Here is a 19,405-nt window from a genome sequence, read left to right on the forward strand (position 1 = left end):
AAAGCTTGGAATAATGTTCCAGTTGCCTTTTTCTCAATATAAAAATTTACAGGCTTTTATGAAAAACAATTAAGTCATAAGTGACTAATAATAAATAGAAAAATCTGAACTGTGTGTTAGTGATGCTGCTTAGCCAAAGATGACAGAGGGTGCCCTATAAGGTCAAGTTGACAAATACATCTTTAAAAATACATGCAGTATTAATATTCTCTTAACTGGCACCAGTTCTCTAAACTGTAATTTACTGGACATGTAGAGATACGAACATACCTTGCAGAAGTCTTTCTTTACTGGAAGTAAATGCACCAGCACCTCAAGGGATGACTTGTTTCATGCTCTACGCATGCTAAGATTGCATCTCAGTGTGGGCTTAAAGAGTTCAACACAAATTTAACTCTTTTCCATAGGCAGTTAAAATGCTGAACTAAAATGAATTGTTTGAGAGATGGTTTTTACAAAGGTCATAACAGTAATATCCAAAACCTTTATGTAACATTCAACTGTAGACCTTTTGAAGTTCTAAAATTCTGTCGTGTTTCTATAAGATTCTGCAAAGTAGTTTCTGTTTGTTGAATAATCCTTACAGTTTAAGAACCAGTCCCAGGAGAATTATGGTCTTCGTTTTCAATGTGCTGATAACCTTCCAAAGAGAAAGAAGTGATGGGAACTTCTATTATGTAATTTCTGCTTGTGTTTTTTGAGGAAAAATACACAAACATTTTAAGAAAAAGTTAAAATAATACACAAAAATTAATGCAAAATATGGAAGTATGAATAATCGGAAAACATGGGGAAATAACTATCACCATAAATACCAAATGAAAGGATAAAAAGGAATGCATTCCCAACAATACTGGTAATATGGAAAGTTAGTAACAGTTAAAATAAAATGTATGAAAGTTGTTTAAATCTTAGAAAGTGTTTTCCTTATATTGCCATTGTCTTACTTCTGTTCAGAATGACTTATCCACCCCCCCCACCCCCCCCACCCCCAAAATTTTTTTTGAGTTCCATCCTTTAAGCTTCAAATATAAACACTGAAAAATAAACAAGAAATGTACGTGTGAAAAGAAAACTGTAAAGTAATACATACCTGAAAAGGATCAGATCAAGTCTGCATGTTCACTTTCCCAGTCTCTAATTTTCTGCTTGAATTTTTGTTTTTCCTTGAACTATCTGAGAAAGATCTTAAATTCCTTATGTGATTTATCTTTAATATACAGAGAAATCTGGGGTAAAACAAACTTATGGGTTCGCTTTGTCTGTTCCCCTTTCCAAAGCTGATCATTTAAAGCTTAACTATTCCTAGTATATGCTTTCTGCCTGTCGTTAAAACGTATGTTTTCAGTGTTATAGTTCCTTGATGGTGTTGTAATTTCTATGATAGCCAACTAGTGCCTTACATATGAATGCACTCTTTCTTTTGCTTGACATTTTTTGAGTTACTTCAGATGTTACTTTCATTATAATCTGAATTTCTGAAGGTCTGGACACCTTCTCACATTACCGTATTCTCTGCTTCACTCAAATTATCTTGATGAATACTGTCCACGATAGGTCTTAGGTATTCTTTCTTGCTGCCTTTCTCAACGGCTATTGTGCAGTGCGGTTACTGTTTCAATATTATGTCGATAGTAACGTCCAAGTGCACTGTCATTCAAAATGCTGAGTGATTGTCTTTTTTGTAATACAGTACTCATTTCAGTTTTTTTTACCTGTATTTCTTTGCATTTTTATCTAATTAAGATTGAAATTGCCATTTTTGGCCAAGTCTGTACTTCTGTACAGACTGTAAGTAGAAGAGGAAGGAGTAGATGTTCTTGCTTTGTTTTTAGACCTTTCATAGCTGTGTTGTCTGTTTCTTTGCACATTAGATTTTTTTTTCCATGTTTTCATTTAGTTACACTAGCTCGTGTCTGTTATCTTGCTCTGTTATTTCATGACCTCCATGGCTCACATTAGCCTTTTCAGCCTGCTCTTCTCCTAGTCGGAAAAATTAAATGTGGTATTGAGGTATGCCTCTGTATACGTAGAGTTTGGCTAACAAAGGTTTGGAAATAAAACCCGATTTTTCTTGTGTGGTTGACACTGTATATTTTCAAGGTAATTACAAGATTGCAGACTTAAAATCTCCGTTGTAGAGAGGTGAGGCAGGAGTCATCTCTTCAGCAGTTTCCAAAGGCCATTTTATTTATCTGGATTTCTCCTCAAACTCAAACTTCATAACAGAGGGTCGAATTAACCTTTGTCAAGTATGATCAACAGCTATAACAACTATTACTAATTTACAAAGGAATCTTTCTTTATTCTTTTTTTTTCTAGAAACCAGTAAGTACTCCATGCAAACACCCACTGCAGTTTTATAACAGATAACATAATGTTGTTTCAGAGTAAAAATTAGAGTTGATATTGTGTCAAGTAATACACAGTTTACTAGTCTAAAGGACTTCAAAGAATTGGAGCCTAGTCAATGTCAAGTTCTTGTCTTTATAGAGGAAAGTGCCATTCACCATATTTTACCCAGTTGTAATTCAGTGTATTGCACGGAACTCTTAATGGATGGAAAACAGTGTTAGCTGTATCTTTCCCTTTCAAAAATAAACATTTTTAATTTCAGCAATATACATTTCAGAAATTTTTATTTTCAAAAATAAACAAGTATTATACCATTCCAGAGAAGGTTCGTGTGCCTGTAGCAAAATGTTCCATATTCAGTATTTAAGATTCTTTAACTGTATTATCTTGCTTTTTGTTGCTAAATCATGTTTTAGTTTCACTTCACTGTATATTGATCATATACCAAGATCTGAATATACTTCTGGACACACTTCTAGATGTCTGTGGCTGTGATATGAAGGTGGTTTATGTGATTTTTTTTTAATTTGTACATTAGCATTTCTACTCATTAAACTCATTCACAAAATGGGATTTCTCAGTGGTTCAAATATTTAATGGAAGGATTCTGTGTTTTCTATGAATTTACTAAAACTGTTGTTGATAGAGGGTTTTTTTGTTTGTTTTTTTACTGTGTCTACACATTTCAAAGTTTGTAATTTAAAATTTTTTACAGTTATGTGTCAGGTGAACCAGAGTTCATGCAACTTCCTCATTCCCTTTTTGTAACAGAGGCCGTCATAGTTAGAGTACAACAGTGAAGTGAATGCTTTCTAAAAGCTTAAGCAGAGCTTGCCAAGTCAGAGTCTGATTTTTGTGGTCTCCCAGGGACAGTAAATTTTCAATGCACGGAGAAATACCAATTCCCGTTTTGAAACAGTCTCTTCTCCCATGTTCCCTCTATTACCCCTCTGGCTGGTGTCATTATTGTTGCTATGGTGAATAAATGAATGCTGCAGGATGCTGCTGCAAAAGTCAGCACTGACGTCTTTTGCGAACAGCTAATAGGCCACCCCTATGTCATTTTATGAGTGTGGGCTCACTGGTTAATTGTGAAAGTGGATTTAAAAATCTTAACATAAAACCCTTTATTTTGTGAACCTTTCTTTTAAAGTTATTGCTTATTCCATTGTCAGGACTATATCTATAATAATAGGTATCAGCACATATGGCATAAATAAACAAACAGATCACAGTGTTGCAAACAGCCCTGGTATTGTCTGCTGCATAAAGTAATGTTTTTCAGAGAAAATTCTTTCTCATGCCAGCTGAACTTTCCATTGAAGGCAGGATTATGTTGCAATACAGAACAGCCTCTTCTGTTTCAAGTACATGAATAACAGTTGTCAATTAGTCATTCCTCTTGTACTCATGTTTCTTCGTACAGAAGCTTGAAGCTTGTGATCAAGTTATTCTCAAGAAGGCAGTGCTATCTTTACTTTAGGAGTTATTTACGGTGTCTTAATATGTAATGAAATCAAGTTTTGCTGTGTTAGAACCACCGTGACTGGCCAGTGAATGCATGTACTTGAACGTAGAGGAAAACAACTGTCGTAAATGATAGCTGCTGAAATTAAACATAGAAGTTATTTCCAGTGATTTTAAATGAAGTTTACCCCAGGTAGTCAAAAGTATATGGGTGATGACATAATGAATGTTACAGTTGTGTCTTTTTCATCAGAACATGTACATAGTTGATGACACATTGGGGAATATGAAGAGTACACTGTACAAAAGAGGAGAAGGAAGAGCAGTTTTAATCATCGATGCTGTTTTCTCTAGGGTCAAAACTTAGTTCTCAGGAATTTCTGAGATACTAGAGGAGCTTGTGCAAGCTGGTAGTTTCTAATGAGACTCGTTCTCTTCTAGAGAAACTTCTGATACTGGTTCACTGCTGTGAAGCCATGAAGTGTTTTCGTGTGGGACATTTAATTGCAACTTTTTTAATATTCTGTTAAGCATGTTAGATAACTTATATATTGAGCTAATTTTCCTCCTCTAACTGCTGCATCTTTTCTGTATTGTATAGGGGAACAGCCAATGATGAAATGTGTAATTTTTACATCATGTACTATATGGAAGCCAAACATGCTGTCTCATATATGACCTGCACACAGAATGCAAACCCTGAGATGTTCAGAAACATACCACAGGAAGCAAATATTCCTATTCCAGTCAAGCCTGATATGCTAAAGATGACTCATGGACATCATGAAGGTGGAAAAAAAAAACTTGCAATCCATTTTATTTTAGGCTTTTTTTGCTGACTGATACGTTTGTCTGCGTTGCTTTATTATGATAAACTTTCATAGAAAAGAAATGCAATTTTGAATAAAATCCAAACTGTTAATTATAGAGCATTATGAGATTCTGCTCTTGATTTTGGTGAAAAATGTCTCTGTCTTTTGCCTATTTTCTCCTATTGTCATCTTTCAATTTCCAACATACTTTTATAGCTAACTGAGCTATATACCGCAAAGATTGACCTCTTTGCTATGGTAAATATCAGCACTTAACATTAACAATTTTTTAATAGTTGCTTTAGCTTCTATTTCCTGTGAAGTTGAAGCATAACATTTTCAGATCCCGGTTTTCTAGATCCTAGTACCTTGATATGGAAGGAATCAAATGTCTGTTAAACACTGCTATGCATATATGTTGGCACAGCAGTATTATTCAGAAGCAGTATGGCAAATATGTCAGTATAGTAAAGTACAGTTCCATGCAGGGCAGCAGATATTAGAGGCAGAATGCTTTAACAAGCTGCTTGGAAAGCTAATAACTAATTATGGCAAAATACTGCCCAGACAGAACTAGATCATATCTCATTCTGTAGTTAGTTCTCTTGGAATCATTTGTTGCATTTTTGTTGGGCAATCCTTTGCATTATATAGGCACTAAAAGTCATAAACATTGGGATGTATTTCATCCTAGTTACTGAGTAATAATATGATTTTTTTTTTTCTGCTGACTTCATTGACTTGGAACTGCTATTTAAATTAGGCTTTGACCCATTGATCAAGCAGGTTTATGCTACCCTTTCGCAAAGTTTTTACGAAACTTAGTGCATAGCACAAAATTTCATATCAGTTATCTGTATTGGTTTTAATTTAACAACCTCAAAGAAAAGTACAATACCCTAGATTCTACTATAACCGTGTAATATGTCTGCCTACATTATGATGGATAGACAGGTGGATGTAGAGTTCTAAATTTCTATCTAAACCCTCCTACTGTCCTGTTACTTGTGCAAATCTTAACTTTTTATTCTAGTTGTTTTACTGCTACACTGGTTGGTGCACCAACTATAGATGGAGGGGAAGAAAAAAAAACCACATATTCAGTTCAGAAGGACTATTTTCACTAGTAGATGATGTTCAGTCCCATTCGCGTGCAGAAGTTAACAGCATATTTTAAATTTCCTTTTTTAGAAACCAAGGATACTGATAAAAGTTCTTTGCAACTGTCAAAAGGAGAAGAGGAAGAGATTCTGGATCAGGGTATGTACTTGTTTATTTCATTTTCAAGTAAGGAACTCATTAATGTTAAATCCTGATAAATTAAATCTCCTGATTGTTAATGATAATGAAGTTTTAAATCTTTTTTTCCTTTAGCTGATGCAATTTTTAATGTTCTATTCAGTTAATAATATTGGAAGTTATATAAGACATTGTAGGTAAAATTTATTAGTGCATTATAATCTCATTAGATTTTTCTGATTTTGTTTTACTTTGTTAAAGAAGGTTGTAATTTATCTGTAAATGCAGTCCTGGAGAATGGACACAAAGAAGTTGTGGCAGTCCAATAGAAAAAGAATTCATTCACTCTTCTTTAACGTGGTGATTTATGTAATCTGCTACTAGTTCTCATCCTGTTCCTTGGTTTGTATTACCGTGCATATATTCTATGTGTGTTACTATGCTTCAGTATTGGTAGTACATGCAGTGGGTTGAGTGCTATTAGTGTTTAATACTAAATCTTTTTCACAAAATATGTATGTCTTCATATATGCATAACAACTCATGCATAGATGTGTACAATATTAAGTTGTAGCAAAAAGCATGACTAATGTGTATAGAAATAAGCTGATTGTTACTTAGGTTTCAGAGTTATTAAAATATGGCTGTACTTTAAAGTTCTTGTGGATTGTATGTTATTAGACACTGGTTTAGTATCAAGAGTTTTTTTTTTCAGAAGGAGAAATCCTTTTCAGGTATACTTTCATTCTGTTTTAATTAAACATTGCTGAGGCTTGTAGGACTTTGGACATATTCTGTGTGTGTTGACTATTCTCACCCATTTTCATGCTGAATGGGCCTTAAGCTCAGTATTGTTAGTAGGTATTGGTGGTAGGCGAACGGTTGGACCAGAAGATCTTGGAGGTCTTTTCCAACATTGTGATTCTGGTATAAAATGTAAAATTAAAGTCGGATGCCTATGATGAAACTGGACTGCTAAGGAAGAATGAATTCATAAAATATATATCAAATACAAAATGTTTAAAAGCTTACTCTATATTAGCTGCACTCTTGTGGTATTAAGGGAATAGTCTAAATATCTGGGAGATGTTAATCTAAACATTTGCCTAATCTTCGTTTTCATTAAAGGTGGAAGGAAATTTACTAACATTTCCCAAAGGGGTTAAGCTTTCTATATGCACTGCTATTTTGTGAAGTTAACTCAAATAATTGAGTTACAGTTACATTAAAAACTAGCATCTGGAGTGTAAGAGCATCTTTACTTAGGGTACATACTTAGTTTACATACTATAGACAATATTTACAATTGCAAATTTGAAATTTACGTTAGAAAATTTAAGACGGATTTTTTAACAAATAAAACTTGCTTTTTAAGCTTATTCCGACCAGTATGAGCTAGCTGCCTACAAATATATATGAAAATTTATGCTGACAAGCTGCTTCACCCTTATGTTACTAGAAAGTTTATTAGTATTGGTTGAGGATGTTACCCATGTGCTTTATTGAATTCATTAATGTTTGAAACAAAACTTTTGAAACAAGATGCTCTTTGTAAAATACTTTTCAGTTGTCTTTGAGATGTGTTTCAAAGCAACATTTCTGTAGTGCAGTTTTGTTTGCTTAGACCACTAGTTGGTATACATCCTCATCTAACATGTTTCTATGGAAACAGACTTCATTGCACTGTCCGTTTGAAGTTAGGTGGGTTCGTGATGTGAAATATCAAAACAAAGTAGTTGCAATGAGAGAATTTTGTTTCATGTTCTTAGCTGTTAGCTTAAGATAAATTCTCCCATCATTTACAGGACCCCGGCTTCAATTTTACATTGAGGTACCTGAAACTTCAGTTCAATTATATGTATGTAAGCAAAAAAAGCAAAAGGAAAAATGAAGAGACTTTGGTTTTATTTTCCTCTACAAAGAGAGGAAGTTGTAAGGCTTTTTTAGAAGTGTTTTTTGGCTCTACATGACTGTGTGGTAAAACACATGGGGAAAATCATGACCTGAAAGTGGTCTTGTCCATCTTCTGCAATAACCTTAGTGAGTTAGCCAATATCAACCACATTGGAACAAGGTCTTATAGGTGACAGAATGAAAGTTCTACAGCGCAGCGTGGGGTGGTGGATCCCCAACCCACACAGAAGCAAGTAAATACTGAGGTAAAGTTTATAGCATTTTTTTTAATTTATGGTCTGATGTGAAATACTACGTATGATAAACTTATCTTCAAGACGCAGATCCACCAAAACTCAGGTTTTGATTAGTTCTATTGCTGCTGAGCAATATTGTTGCTTAGTAAACTCACTCTGAAGATAATACTTCAATGATTTTTCCATAACTGTGTTTTACCCTTGCATTTTATTTTTTTCTTCATCACTCATGCTGAAGCAACTTCATTTTACTCTTCTTATTTTCAGGTAATTGAAGTAAACATTGTTACTTCACTAAAATTCAAATAGTAATTACATTGCCCTGGAAATATTAGCAAATCCAGGGAGATAGATACATGATGATGATGGGGACAAATTTTGGTGTTACTAGTATTAAATTTAAGTATTTGCCTCAAAAGGGAAAAAGAATAAACGTCTGCGGTTTGATAATATCATCTTGTTAATAATGTACACGATTACCTGGACATAGTTTTAGCAGATTTGCTTCTACATGTAGTTGGTTTATATTATTGATACCTCCTGGAGTCACCATTGCTTTTACTATAAAATCTTGATTCCATCATCTTCAATGAGAAGCATGGTAAGACATGGTGTAAATATACTGAAATAAGTAGTATTCATCACACAGTGAATCATCACTCAGCATGAAGACAAAGCTAAATCCCTCTGATGTTAAAATTAAAATGAACTTACATTAATGAAGCTGACCTCATTATATTGTTTCTGAAGCAACAATGTCATGGCCTGGTGAGGATAAACTGTTTGTAGAAAGTTATTTATTACAGGAAATGCAGTTGATTTAAACACTTGTGCATATTTTAGTTTCCTGTTCCCTCTGAAGCATAAACTCTCCAGCACAAAAACATTATTTTTTTTTCATCAAGAGAAGTTTAATTAAATTAGATTCAACAGATACTGTACTGAAAAAACTATTATCTTTTCATAACATTTCCCACATCTTTAGATGTCTCATCTTTCCTTGTGGAAAAAAGGCCTAAATGTTTTTCATTGTTTGCTCAACATTATCCCTGCCATAGACTGTGGTATGGTATAATGCAGCGTAGGTTTGTTTTGATATGCAAGCAGTAAAGCTGCCTTACTATCAAGACAGCCAGTTGCTGCTATACCTGAAAGCTGTGTGGACACAATATCAGGAGTTGTTTCTTAATAACAGGAGGGAGTATACAGGTGATGGTGAACCAAATGTGCATTATTTAAACTGTTGGCTTGTGGCTTATGATTTGATAGATCACTTTGTATGCATTAGATGTGGTAATAAACTTTCCTTTGAAGCAGAAAAGGCAAATATTTTTTCTAGTAAAGCCAATATAATTATGCATAAACAGTTTGTATATTTCAAGGCTGGCTTGAACTGAAAATTCGTTTGCAGCCTATAAAACAAAAATCAAAGTTGATTTTTTGTTTCAGAAGGGTATGTGCATACACATATATGTGTTACTTGCACATGTACTGCTGACAAAAGAGAAGGGGTTTTCATCTTATTTCTAATATTAATGTTTACTGTGATACTGAAAAGAAAAAAAAAAAGAACATTTTTGCTTGTGTCTGGCTTATGGAATTTAGAAATTAGTACCAAAAAATACCTCATATCATTTTGCCTCTTGTGATGGAATCTGAAGTCATGGAAGTCATTTGTTTGCTTTCAGAATTGGTGAATTGTACTGGCAACACATTTGGATTTTTTTTTTCTCATCCCCCGTTATTTTATGATTACTATGGACACAGGCTATTCCAGGAGCTCGAATGGTGAAGTTCAATACAAGAGAATTCAAAATCTCTCTTTCTGAATGTCCCAGACAGAATAACCCCTTTGCACAGTTGAGTGTGTTAACTGAAATCCCATTAAAATGTCCTACATTTAAACTAATATTTAAAATGATGTCAAAAAAAAAAAAAAAAAAAAAAAAAACAGATATTAGATTTTATAAAGCAGGGCTTTAAGTCTGTGATTATGGAATTGCTGACCTGGTGGTAAGATCAGTTTTACAGAAGAACGCTCCACTGGATTTCATTGTTTTAGAGGTTACAAATTATGTAGTGAGTGAAACAGGACAGTGTAAAGAGAAGAACGACTTCATGATCTAATGCAATTTCATGCTATGTCATAAAATGGGCTCTTATTCCAGACTTTCATCTGTGTCTGGAATCATCTGCTGAATGATTCTAGGCAGCTAGGTACCCCTGTGAAGTCTGATTTCCTGCTTTGTTTTGCTAGTGTTCAAAGATGGACAAAACAAACAATTGAGTCTGTCTTTCATATAGACAGCTCCTGCTGAAACTCAGTGTAGTTATGGTTTGAATATGTGATGTGAAATACAATGTTAAGTATCCTGTAAATCAGTTTTTGAGATGTTTCTAGGTGGACGCTCAAAATTAATGGACACTAAATGGCAATTCTGGCTGGAATCTCTAGGAAAATAGTAGTAATTATGGATCCTAATCTGATGGGCAGGCTATGATAATGAAGTAATTTAGTGTGTTTCATAAACAGAAATAATAGAACAGAAATGTTAAGGAGACGTCTTTCTGTTCAGTTAAACACTTGTTCAGGGGTGCTTGGGATATTCTTTGAATGAGGTTAAATATCATAAATAGGGACTGTCCATTGATAGTATAACGGCAATTCTTTGGAAGAATAGCATACATCAAGTAAGAAAAATTGACATCATAATCCATACAAAATGGGAGATGAATTAAGATTACATATAATTCTGGTATTTATTACCTGTTGGATGCCTAACTGATCTTTAAGTCATTTCCAGTTGTCGTAAGCTATAATCTCACATGCATGTGTGCACATCCACGCATGCATAAATATTTTTCCCCAACATTTTTGTGACAGTGCTGGAAATATTTTGCTAGGTTGTAGCAGAATCTGTGAGTTGAGAAGTTCACTGTGGAGTATTCTGCTGCTTACTTGTACATTTCTATGAAATTTGTCACAATAAAAATATACTAAACAAGGCTCTTTATACCTGGGATAGAAATTAATGATTTAAGTGAAAGGAGAACTTACAGCTTTCCTATTTCTGTCTTATCTCTGTTTTGTTTCCTTCTTATAAGAATGAAAAAGGGAGGAAATGCATATGATTTCCTAGCAGACATGGGGTGAAAGGAGAAGCAAAGCAGAATCAGCATGCAAGCAGATCCTTGATTTTTTCAAGTCATGAAGTAGCATGTTTCTGTGATATTACATAATGATAGTGTCAAACTGTAAGATCTGAGGTATGTTTATGCCAACACACGTACTCATAAGTTACATTCCTTTCTAAAATAAAGTTGTCATAGTTCACCTTGAAAGTTTACTTTTTCTGGCTTGTGTGCTGTTTTTAAGAAAAGGGAGGAGTTCAGTATGGTAGATGGCTAAAATTCGTGAGGTTGATGGAGAAGAGATGAGGTTTGAAAGAGAAGACAATTTATTTTCCAGTATTGATGTGGGATGGAATGGAATGGATATGTTTTAGATTAAGGCCAAGTATTAGAGAAACTCTACATGTTTTTAGCCCTGGAATGTTTCTTTGGTGCACAGAGATTAGATGAGGTCCCTTAAATAGGGAACAGCAATAAAAGTGTCTAAATTAAAGCTTGGAAGACAATGCTACTAAGAGGTACTAAGAGCAATATTTACAGTTAGAGAAGTAGAATTACAAAGATTAAAAATTTGCTTGTTGTTTCAGCACTAAAAGGTCCTGCTGGAAGTTGTAAATAAAAGATGAGCCTCGAGTTAGGTTAGAATAGGGTTATTCGTAATCTTTACAAAAGCATTTTCAGCACAGTAGAAAAGGGAGCATCAGATGTAAGCAAAAAATGGCAATTGGTATGGTTTGACTACGTAAGCAGGAGAAGAATATGACAAGCATGAAAAGAAACCATTTAAAGTTGTGTGTTTCGGTCTTCAGTGTTTGACACGTGGTTTATGTTCTTGAATTACAGAGGGGCTTCGCTTAGGTATTTTCTGTAATGCCGAAAAAAATATTTATTAAACAGTGAACAGCTGCAAAACCTGGTTATGGTATCATTAACATGTCTGAAGAATTGAAAATAGGCATAGTATTAGTCTAGGAAGAGTTCACAGAAATGACTGCTGCTTTCATAGTTGTTCAAATAAAACTGTTGCACAAATATAAAACTCTCTAAAAAGAATACATTTTTTTTATTCTGTGCAAAATGTTTCTTTCTTGTAATTTGCATATCTTGAAGAATGATGGTGATAGATCTTAAATAAAAATGACCAAATAACAAGGATACTTAGGGATCCTTAAGAATATATATATATCCTGGTAATAACAGGCAGAAATTTTCCTTGCTATGCTGATATGCTCGTGAAGTTGAGGAAGCACTGTTTTGTCTGGAGAATGAACTGTGACCGGCTTGGGGTTTGAATATCAAGTTCCAACTTGCTGGGGAAGAAACCCCCATCTGTACCAAAGAGTAGTCCTTAAGTGAAGGTTCTTCTATGTTTTCTGTAACGCTTATTTCTGTCTTTGCCGGTTACACAATCCTTCAACCTAGTGACTTTATAAACTGCATTTTGTTTATAAACAAAACACCTATATATTAAAATATTTTGATGGTTGAATTGAAAACAAAGGAAGCCAGATTTACGTTGAAATAGTAGTAAAAACCCTTCTTAGGAACATGCAGACATAGAGGAAAACAGGAAGTTATGTAACTGTCAACAAAAGCTAATGATACTATTTTTTAACCTTTGCTTCCACCATTTTTCCTCTCTAATCTGCATTGAAATGGCTCAAGAGCAGAGGCAATTCCAGTTTTTCAAGCATGTCAGTTTGGCTGTGCTTTAAGTGCACATCACCTAGGGCACAGTGATGGGCACCAACAACCTTTAGAGTAACTTAACAGTTTTCATTTCCTCATAGCTATACCTCTGTCCTCCTCCCCTTCATATCCCTTCATAAAGAAACACCCTTATTTAATAGTTTTTAGTTCTCAGGAATCTTTCCAACACTTTCATCAAAACAGCAGATTAAATCAGAACGGTAGGACTCATGAAAAATATTAGACTAGAAAACATTTTGAAAATTGTTTTGGATTGTTATGTCAAACTGTGTCCAATGTCACTTACTATAAATAAATAGACGTCAGATTTTGCTCACTTCTGCACTTTCTATGCTTTTCTTCCCTCTTTTCTACCAGCAATGTTGTCTCATGTATGTCTGTTAGAACGGGCTCACTAGCTTCATGTAGAAGCCAAAGAAAGCATGGTTAAACAGATACAGAAAATGAAACTTTTGCTTTAATAAATATTGATAAATATTTATTTGGAAGGCATTCCGTCATGAGGGCACAGTCATGAAGGTGATATTGGCAGACAGATTTTGATTTCTTCATTGGTAAGATAGTTCTTCATCTAAAGGGTGCATTTCTCTGATACAACTATTGATACAGCACTTAGGCATTATTAGGCTGAGATTTAAGATGAGGCCATGTCATAGTTGGATTCCATACCATTTGGACCCTGATTTCATCACTTTCAAATAAAACAAAAAAAAAATAAAAAGCAGTCACTATTTTTGCCAGACCAACAGGCTAAAGAGAAGCATTTTCTGGTAAGACAGAGACATGTATTTTCAGAATACTAGATTTTATTCAGAGATAATTTGGAAAACCAGATCTAACTATGAAGTTTTGTCTCTTATTGCAATCATACTAGGCTGAAACACTGGAGTTAAGAAGGACCATCGTACTGGCTCCATAACAAATCAGACATACTCAAAAAGAGGTGACTTTCAATGTAAGCATTCACACTCCAGTTAAAACTAACTGAACTGCAGCATCACACAAATGAACTTTGCAGTAGCAGTCCCTTGTCAATGTAGATAAGCCATAGATAGGCTTTTGCTCTCAATTCCTTCAATTCTGATTATTTCCTGGCAAGATATCATTCTGCCAAATGTCTTGGTGTTTGAAAGGTTGAATTTTCTACCTGTCTCTTAGCTTGATCTTGCAGTACCATGGCCAGATACTTCATACAGACCAGAATTTGGTACTTCCAACTGTGTGATGGTGTGAAGTTTAAGAACCATGGACAGAGACTGTTCTCTGAAAGTTGGGAAGATTGCAACGTAGAGGTGAAAAAAAAGAAGACTGGTTTTAGTCATGGGCAGTTCAACACTATCAGGATTCTACCCAGACCATTGTGGTCAACATACTAAACTGTTGTATTGTCTTCAACTAATCCAGCTCTACACCAAGGTCGAGTCAGGTTCTGTAAAAGAATTTGACTAGCATAGGACTGCCATAGAACTTAAGGTTAAACTAACTGGACTGTGCTTTTGTGTCTTTTCATTCTGGAGGTGTTGGTCCAGCTTTGCTTCCTCCAGAACAGAATTAACTCCAGCTATTTGTAGCCAATCATCTTACACTGTATTACGTAGAGGGAAGTGTCCTGATAGATAAAGTGTGTGTAAGTGTCCTCTCTGAAACTCACCTAATCAGCCAGCATCCCTGAGACTGGACTGAGTACTGGAAGAAAATAAATTATTCATGCTAGATTTCAGTTATTTCAACAAAAGCAAGTGATTCATTCAACCATGTTGTCTTCAAGTCATTCTAAAGGTCAGGTTGTCTCATCTCAAACAAAACCAAACAAGTAACACAGTACATCTTGCTGGTGTTCCTTTCACACTGAATATCTTCAGGTAAGCAGGATCCTTCAACTGTTCCAGCTATTACAGAACATGTAAAGCTGCAGCATGACCTCTTGCTTTGACATTTTCTGGATATTACTTCGCAGAGAGCCAACTGTTAATCAGAGACAACATGAGTCTACTCTTTGTAAGTTATCTGTAGTGGATTCTGAATAACTTCTTAAAATGATGCTGCTTACAAGTTTATTGGAGTCTGCCTGTGGTTCATAACCAAAGCTGAGAAATCCTGGTTCCAGATAATATGGGACTGTAATTCAAATGTGTGGAGTTCAGGGATTGGTTGGTTACACTGAGCAATTAGGAATCTTCTGTAGGAATCTGCACACATCTTTTCTGCTTTGTAAATACTGTGAGCAGTGTAAAGTTGCCAAGAAACTGACAGAAGACTTCAGCCTGCTGTTTGTGCCAAGCATATAGAACTGTTGGGCAAATACATTATAAGCCTCATGGATGTCTTTTGGAACTTTAGGTATAGGGATTTCATATTTATTTTGTCAAAGAAACACATTTACTTAGGCTAAAGTTCACAGGTTCTGAGCAGCTGCATTTCACACTGCCTTCACTCTGTGAGGCACACCCTTTTCCATATGTTCAAACAGTTCCTGAATATTCATATCTGTTGTGGTTACAACACTGCTCTTTACTGAAGGCCTTTCAGGACAAGCTCAGTTTGGGAAATATCTCGTCTATAGCCACTGATAATGACCTGTTCAACCTCCCTCACTCAGTACTCCAGTACTTGAAAAGTGCTTGAAAATTCTTAACATCTCTTATGATCAGTACTGGGAGTAAACTACATCTGATCAACCTGTTTGAAGTTGAGTCCCTAATTAGTAGTTCCTGTGAAGTCCACAGGAATTCTCCCTGAAATCACCTTGTTCTCTCAGTTTTCCCTGGGCTTTTGTTGTTTCTAAGTTAGATTCCTCTTTTCTTCTTAGTTGTTGTAATCCACTGAGTCCTATCTCGCAGCAGTTCTTTTGTAGTAAGAAAAGCTAGTTTTAGGCAGGTAAACTGAAACATTTTTTTACTTTTTTTTTTTTTTTTTTTAAGAAAAAGCAACAAGCACAATCTATTTTAGAGAGTGAGTTAATTGTTCTGTGTCAAACAGTACACATGAGAGGTAGAATGTGTGTTGTGGTTTAGCCCGGCTGGCAGCCAAACACCACACAGCCGTTCGCTCACCCTCCCCCCTCCCTCTCTGGGATGGGGGAGAGAAACGGGAAAGTGAAGCCTGTGAGTTGAGATAAGGACAGTTTATTAAGACAGGGAAAATAATAACAATAATAATAATAATAGTAATAATAATAGTAATAATGTGTACAAAGTGATGCACAATGCAATTGCTCACCACCCGTTGACCGATGCCCAGCCTATCCCCGAGCAGCCGGCCCCCCCACCCCGGCTAGCCACCCCTATATATTGTTCAGCATGACGTCAGATGGTATGGAATACCCCTTTGGCCAGTTTGGGTCAGCTGTCCTGGGTCTGTCCCCTCCCAGCTCCTGCTGCACCCCTAGCCTGCTCGCTAGCAGGACAGAGCGAGAAGCTGAAAAGTCCTTGGCTTGGTGTAAGCATTGCTCTACAACAATTAAAACATCAGCATGTTATCAGCGCTCTTCTCATCCTAATCCAAAACATAGCACCCTGCCAGCTACTAGGAGGAAAATTAACTCTGTCCTACCTGAAACCAGGACAATGTGGTATCTTTGGCAGAAGCAGGAAGCTGGAGAACTTGTTTGTTTAGAATGAATGAGCATATGAATTATGAGTTAGGAAGCTGAAATCTTTAGACAAACTGTCACATGTTCTTATTGTGACAAAGAATTACAAGCAATTAATCTGTTGAACTGACTGTCGATATGGAACTAGGAAAGAGTGAACTGGTCAGAGAGCACTAAAGGTGCTTTAAAAAGGTCTGAAGTTTAAAACACCACCAGGCTTGCTCGTCTGGGGGAGACATGTCATAGTTACGTTAAGAACACTGCTTTTGCCATTCTAACCTCACCTTTGGAAATGATTGCATATAAAATAGTTTTCTCATCTGCAGATCTCAATCCATGGATAAAAGCGAAACGCTTGTCTTACAAACTTTGTTTAATTTCTAAAATGGCACAAAAATATAGTTAAAGACAATGAAAACTATTTTAACATCAAATGTTTCTCAGGTAAAAATTCCAGATGTGTTCCTATATCAGCACCAATTCCTGGATGCTTTTAGTGACTACAAAACTTGATTAACATAATTATAAAACTTTATCAGAATATATATGGTTTGTATCCAAAGCTATTATTATGTCATACTTCTGGAACATCTGGGTTTGTTTTGAATCAGTAGTTGAACTAGCTGAATGATGGTATGAAGGTTATGAGGCATACTAGCTTCCTAATTATATTTGAAGCAAAGACTTCTTATTTTTTTTATATAGCTTAAAGTTTTTTTCTCTTACCTAATTTGCTTTGCTCATTTAATTTCATTGAAATTAGTCCTGTTACTTCAATAGTTATTTTCTGACAGAAGTTTTCACCTGGAATATTCCGTTTGCATAGGCAAGGAATGGAAGGCTACTCAAAATCATTGAACGAGGACTGTTTATAAACATGACAGATCTTCCTAAGGACATTTCCAAAAGACAACATTTCTGGGCTGCACATCATGGTTTCTGATTCTGTGTGATTTTTTGCATGAAAGCTTTATTACTTTTAGTTTGCTTGTCTAAATAGTGCTTAATATACCCTGAAATCGGTATGAGATAATACACATTTTTAATAATGAGTGATTTGTACTTAAAATATAAGTACACTTATTTGAATTAAATCTAAATGTGAGTTGAATGTCTCTTTCTACTCCAATGGTGTAACTGCAGTTTGTAATAGTTTCAGGCAGCCAAGATACTGGGTTAGTAAATCTGAATAAGTTGGGTACCTGCTGGTTAGTAGGGCATATACTGTTAACCTGTTGGTTAGTAGGCATGTCATGTCACCACTTTATTGAATCCTGCACAGAGAATTGAGAATGGACTTCATCAAAAACAGTTCAGGTGGCTTGAATATTTTTTGAGGCAAGTTGTACATACGGCATTTGCATACTTAATTTCAGGTTGTATCCTTTGAGCTGTTGTTCTGGAATTTACTGAAATGCTTATCAGTTTCTAAGAAATCTACAGTGATGACCGTGTTAAGCAACTTGAGAAAATACTGTTCCCTGCATTGCCAGCTGATATCATGGCTGATGGCTGTTACTGTTTGTAGGGAGAGGAAGGGCTGAACCCAAACTAAATTATTACATGAAAAATGTAGTGGACCACTCAGTGTTTCACTAGTCAGTCTTCTTTCAGCAGTATGCTATATAGGATCGGTTTGCAATTGTAAAGGTTTGTTTTCTTTCAGCATAAGCTCCTTATGTGATGACAGATTTCAAAGGAATATATTTTGACATGCATCTGTGTATATGATTGTCTTTATAAGTGAGTAAATTGATAAAACTGTGGAGTTTTTGCATCTCTATTATATAAAAACAGAATAATGCAGCAGGAGCCTGGCAAATCTAGATAACTGCATCATAAATATTCTTTCCTGAAATTATGCTCACCCTTTTTTTTTTCCTCCTCAAGAACATCTGCACAGAGGTAATGATTTTTTGATGCCAAAATGTCAGGTAAAAGTGGACTCTTGTATGTAAATGAAGATTATAATGATTTGACATTATCTTTTTATGCCACAGACTTGGCTCATTCAATTCCTGAGACACAGTTCACTCTAATGCTACAACTGACGACTGTTTGAATAGTTATGTTACATTGTGCTTTGCTGAAGTTCTCTAAAACAATTTGATCTGTTATAATTGTTTTGTGTTTTTTTGTTTGTTTTTTCCTTCCTTTCCTCTTATCTTTTCTCTTTTCTGTACAGGTGATTTCTATTCACTCCTTTCCAAGCTGCTAGGAGAAAGGGAAGATGTTGCTCATGTGCATAAGCAAAACCCTACAGAAAAGGCAGAAACAGATCTTGTAGCTGAGATTGCTAATGTAGTCCAAAAGAAGGACCTTGCCAGAGAAATCACAAATCATGATGAGAGGGACAATACTATTCTTGTAAGAGACAGAATTCACAAATTTCACAGATTAGAGTCTACTTTGAGGCCACCAGAAAGCAGACATTTCTCTTTACAACATCCTAAGCATGGTGAGGGAAGCTGGGATAAAGAACATACAGGAGGTAGGTTAGGGGTTAATTTTATACAGTGAAATGCAATGTAAGAGCTGTGATCCACATTAGCAAAATCTGAAGGGAATATCAATCGATGCTTGGAAGTATTTTACATAACAGCTTTCCTAATTATGGAAATATTCTGCCCTTCTTTTATAGCTGTTTCAGTGGTTTCTTTTCCCCCTGTATATGAAGAAAGAATGTATACCAATAGCACAATACCAGTACTGTTTGGAATATAGAGTATTTTTTCCTCTCTCAAGACTTGTACTTAATGATTTGATATCAATTATAAAGCAAGCTAAACACGAGGATATAGAAGTCAGGGAAGAAGGATTTTTTTTTAATACAATTAACAACTGTGAAATGATCACTGGGATAACCTATGTATTTTATGAGCTTTCTGATTTACCTTGGTTTGTCAGACACAAGATTTTATGAGGTTTATTGCTGTAATCCTATCGGC

The 19,405-nt window shown here is 35.3% G+C and overlaps 1 protein-coding gene and 1 long non-coding RNA gene across 13 annotated transcripts in view; both read left to right on the forward strand.

Moving 5' to 3' along the window:
• The window catches only part of PAM (peptidylglycine alpha-amidating monooxygenase), a 142,539-nt gene that overhangs the window by 97,120 nt on the left and 26,014 nt on the right, over positions 1–19,405 (forward strand). For 7 of the 12 annotated variants that reach the window (XM_035570060.2, XM_035570065.2, XM_050716407.1 and 4 more), the window contains 2 exons: positions 4,424–4,611; positions 5,826–5,894. In XM_035570060.2, the coding sequence (XP_035425953.1) occupies positions 4,424–4,611; positions 5,826–5,894 (257 nt within the window). Of the gene's footprint in view, positions 1–4,423; positions 4,612–5,825; positions 5,895–18,642; positions 18,949–19,405 lie in introns of all 12 variants that reach the window. The other 5 variants (XM_035570053.2, XM_035570057.2, XM_050716404.1 and 2 more) reach the window with 1 other exon arrangement.
• LOC118260085 (uncharacterized) lies at positions 5,901–11,370 on the forward strand. The gene is made up of 2 exons (XR_004782164.1): positions 5,901–9,882; positions 11,129–11,370. It is a non-coding gene; the product is annotated as an uncharacterized LOC118260085 (long non-coding RNA).

The sequence above is a fragment of the Cygnus atratus genome, chromosome Z, assembly GCF_013377495.2.
Source record: "Cygnus atratus isolate AKBS03 ecotype Queensland, Australia chromosome Z, CAtr_DNAZoo_HiC_assembly, whole genome shotgun sequence".
Taxonomy (NCBI): Eukaryota; Metazoa; Chordata; class Aves; order Anseriformes; family Anatidae; genus Cygnus; species Cygnus atratus.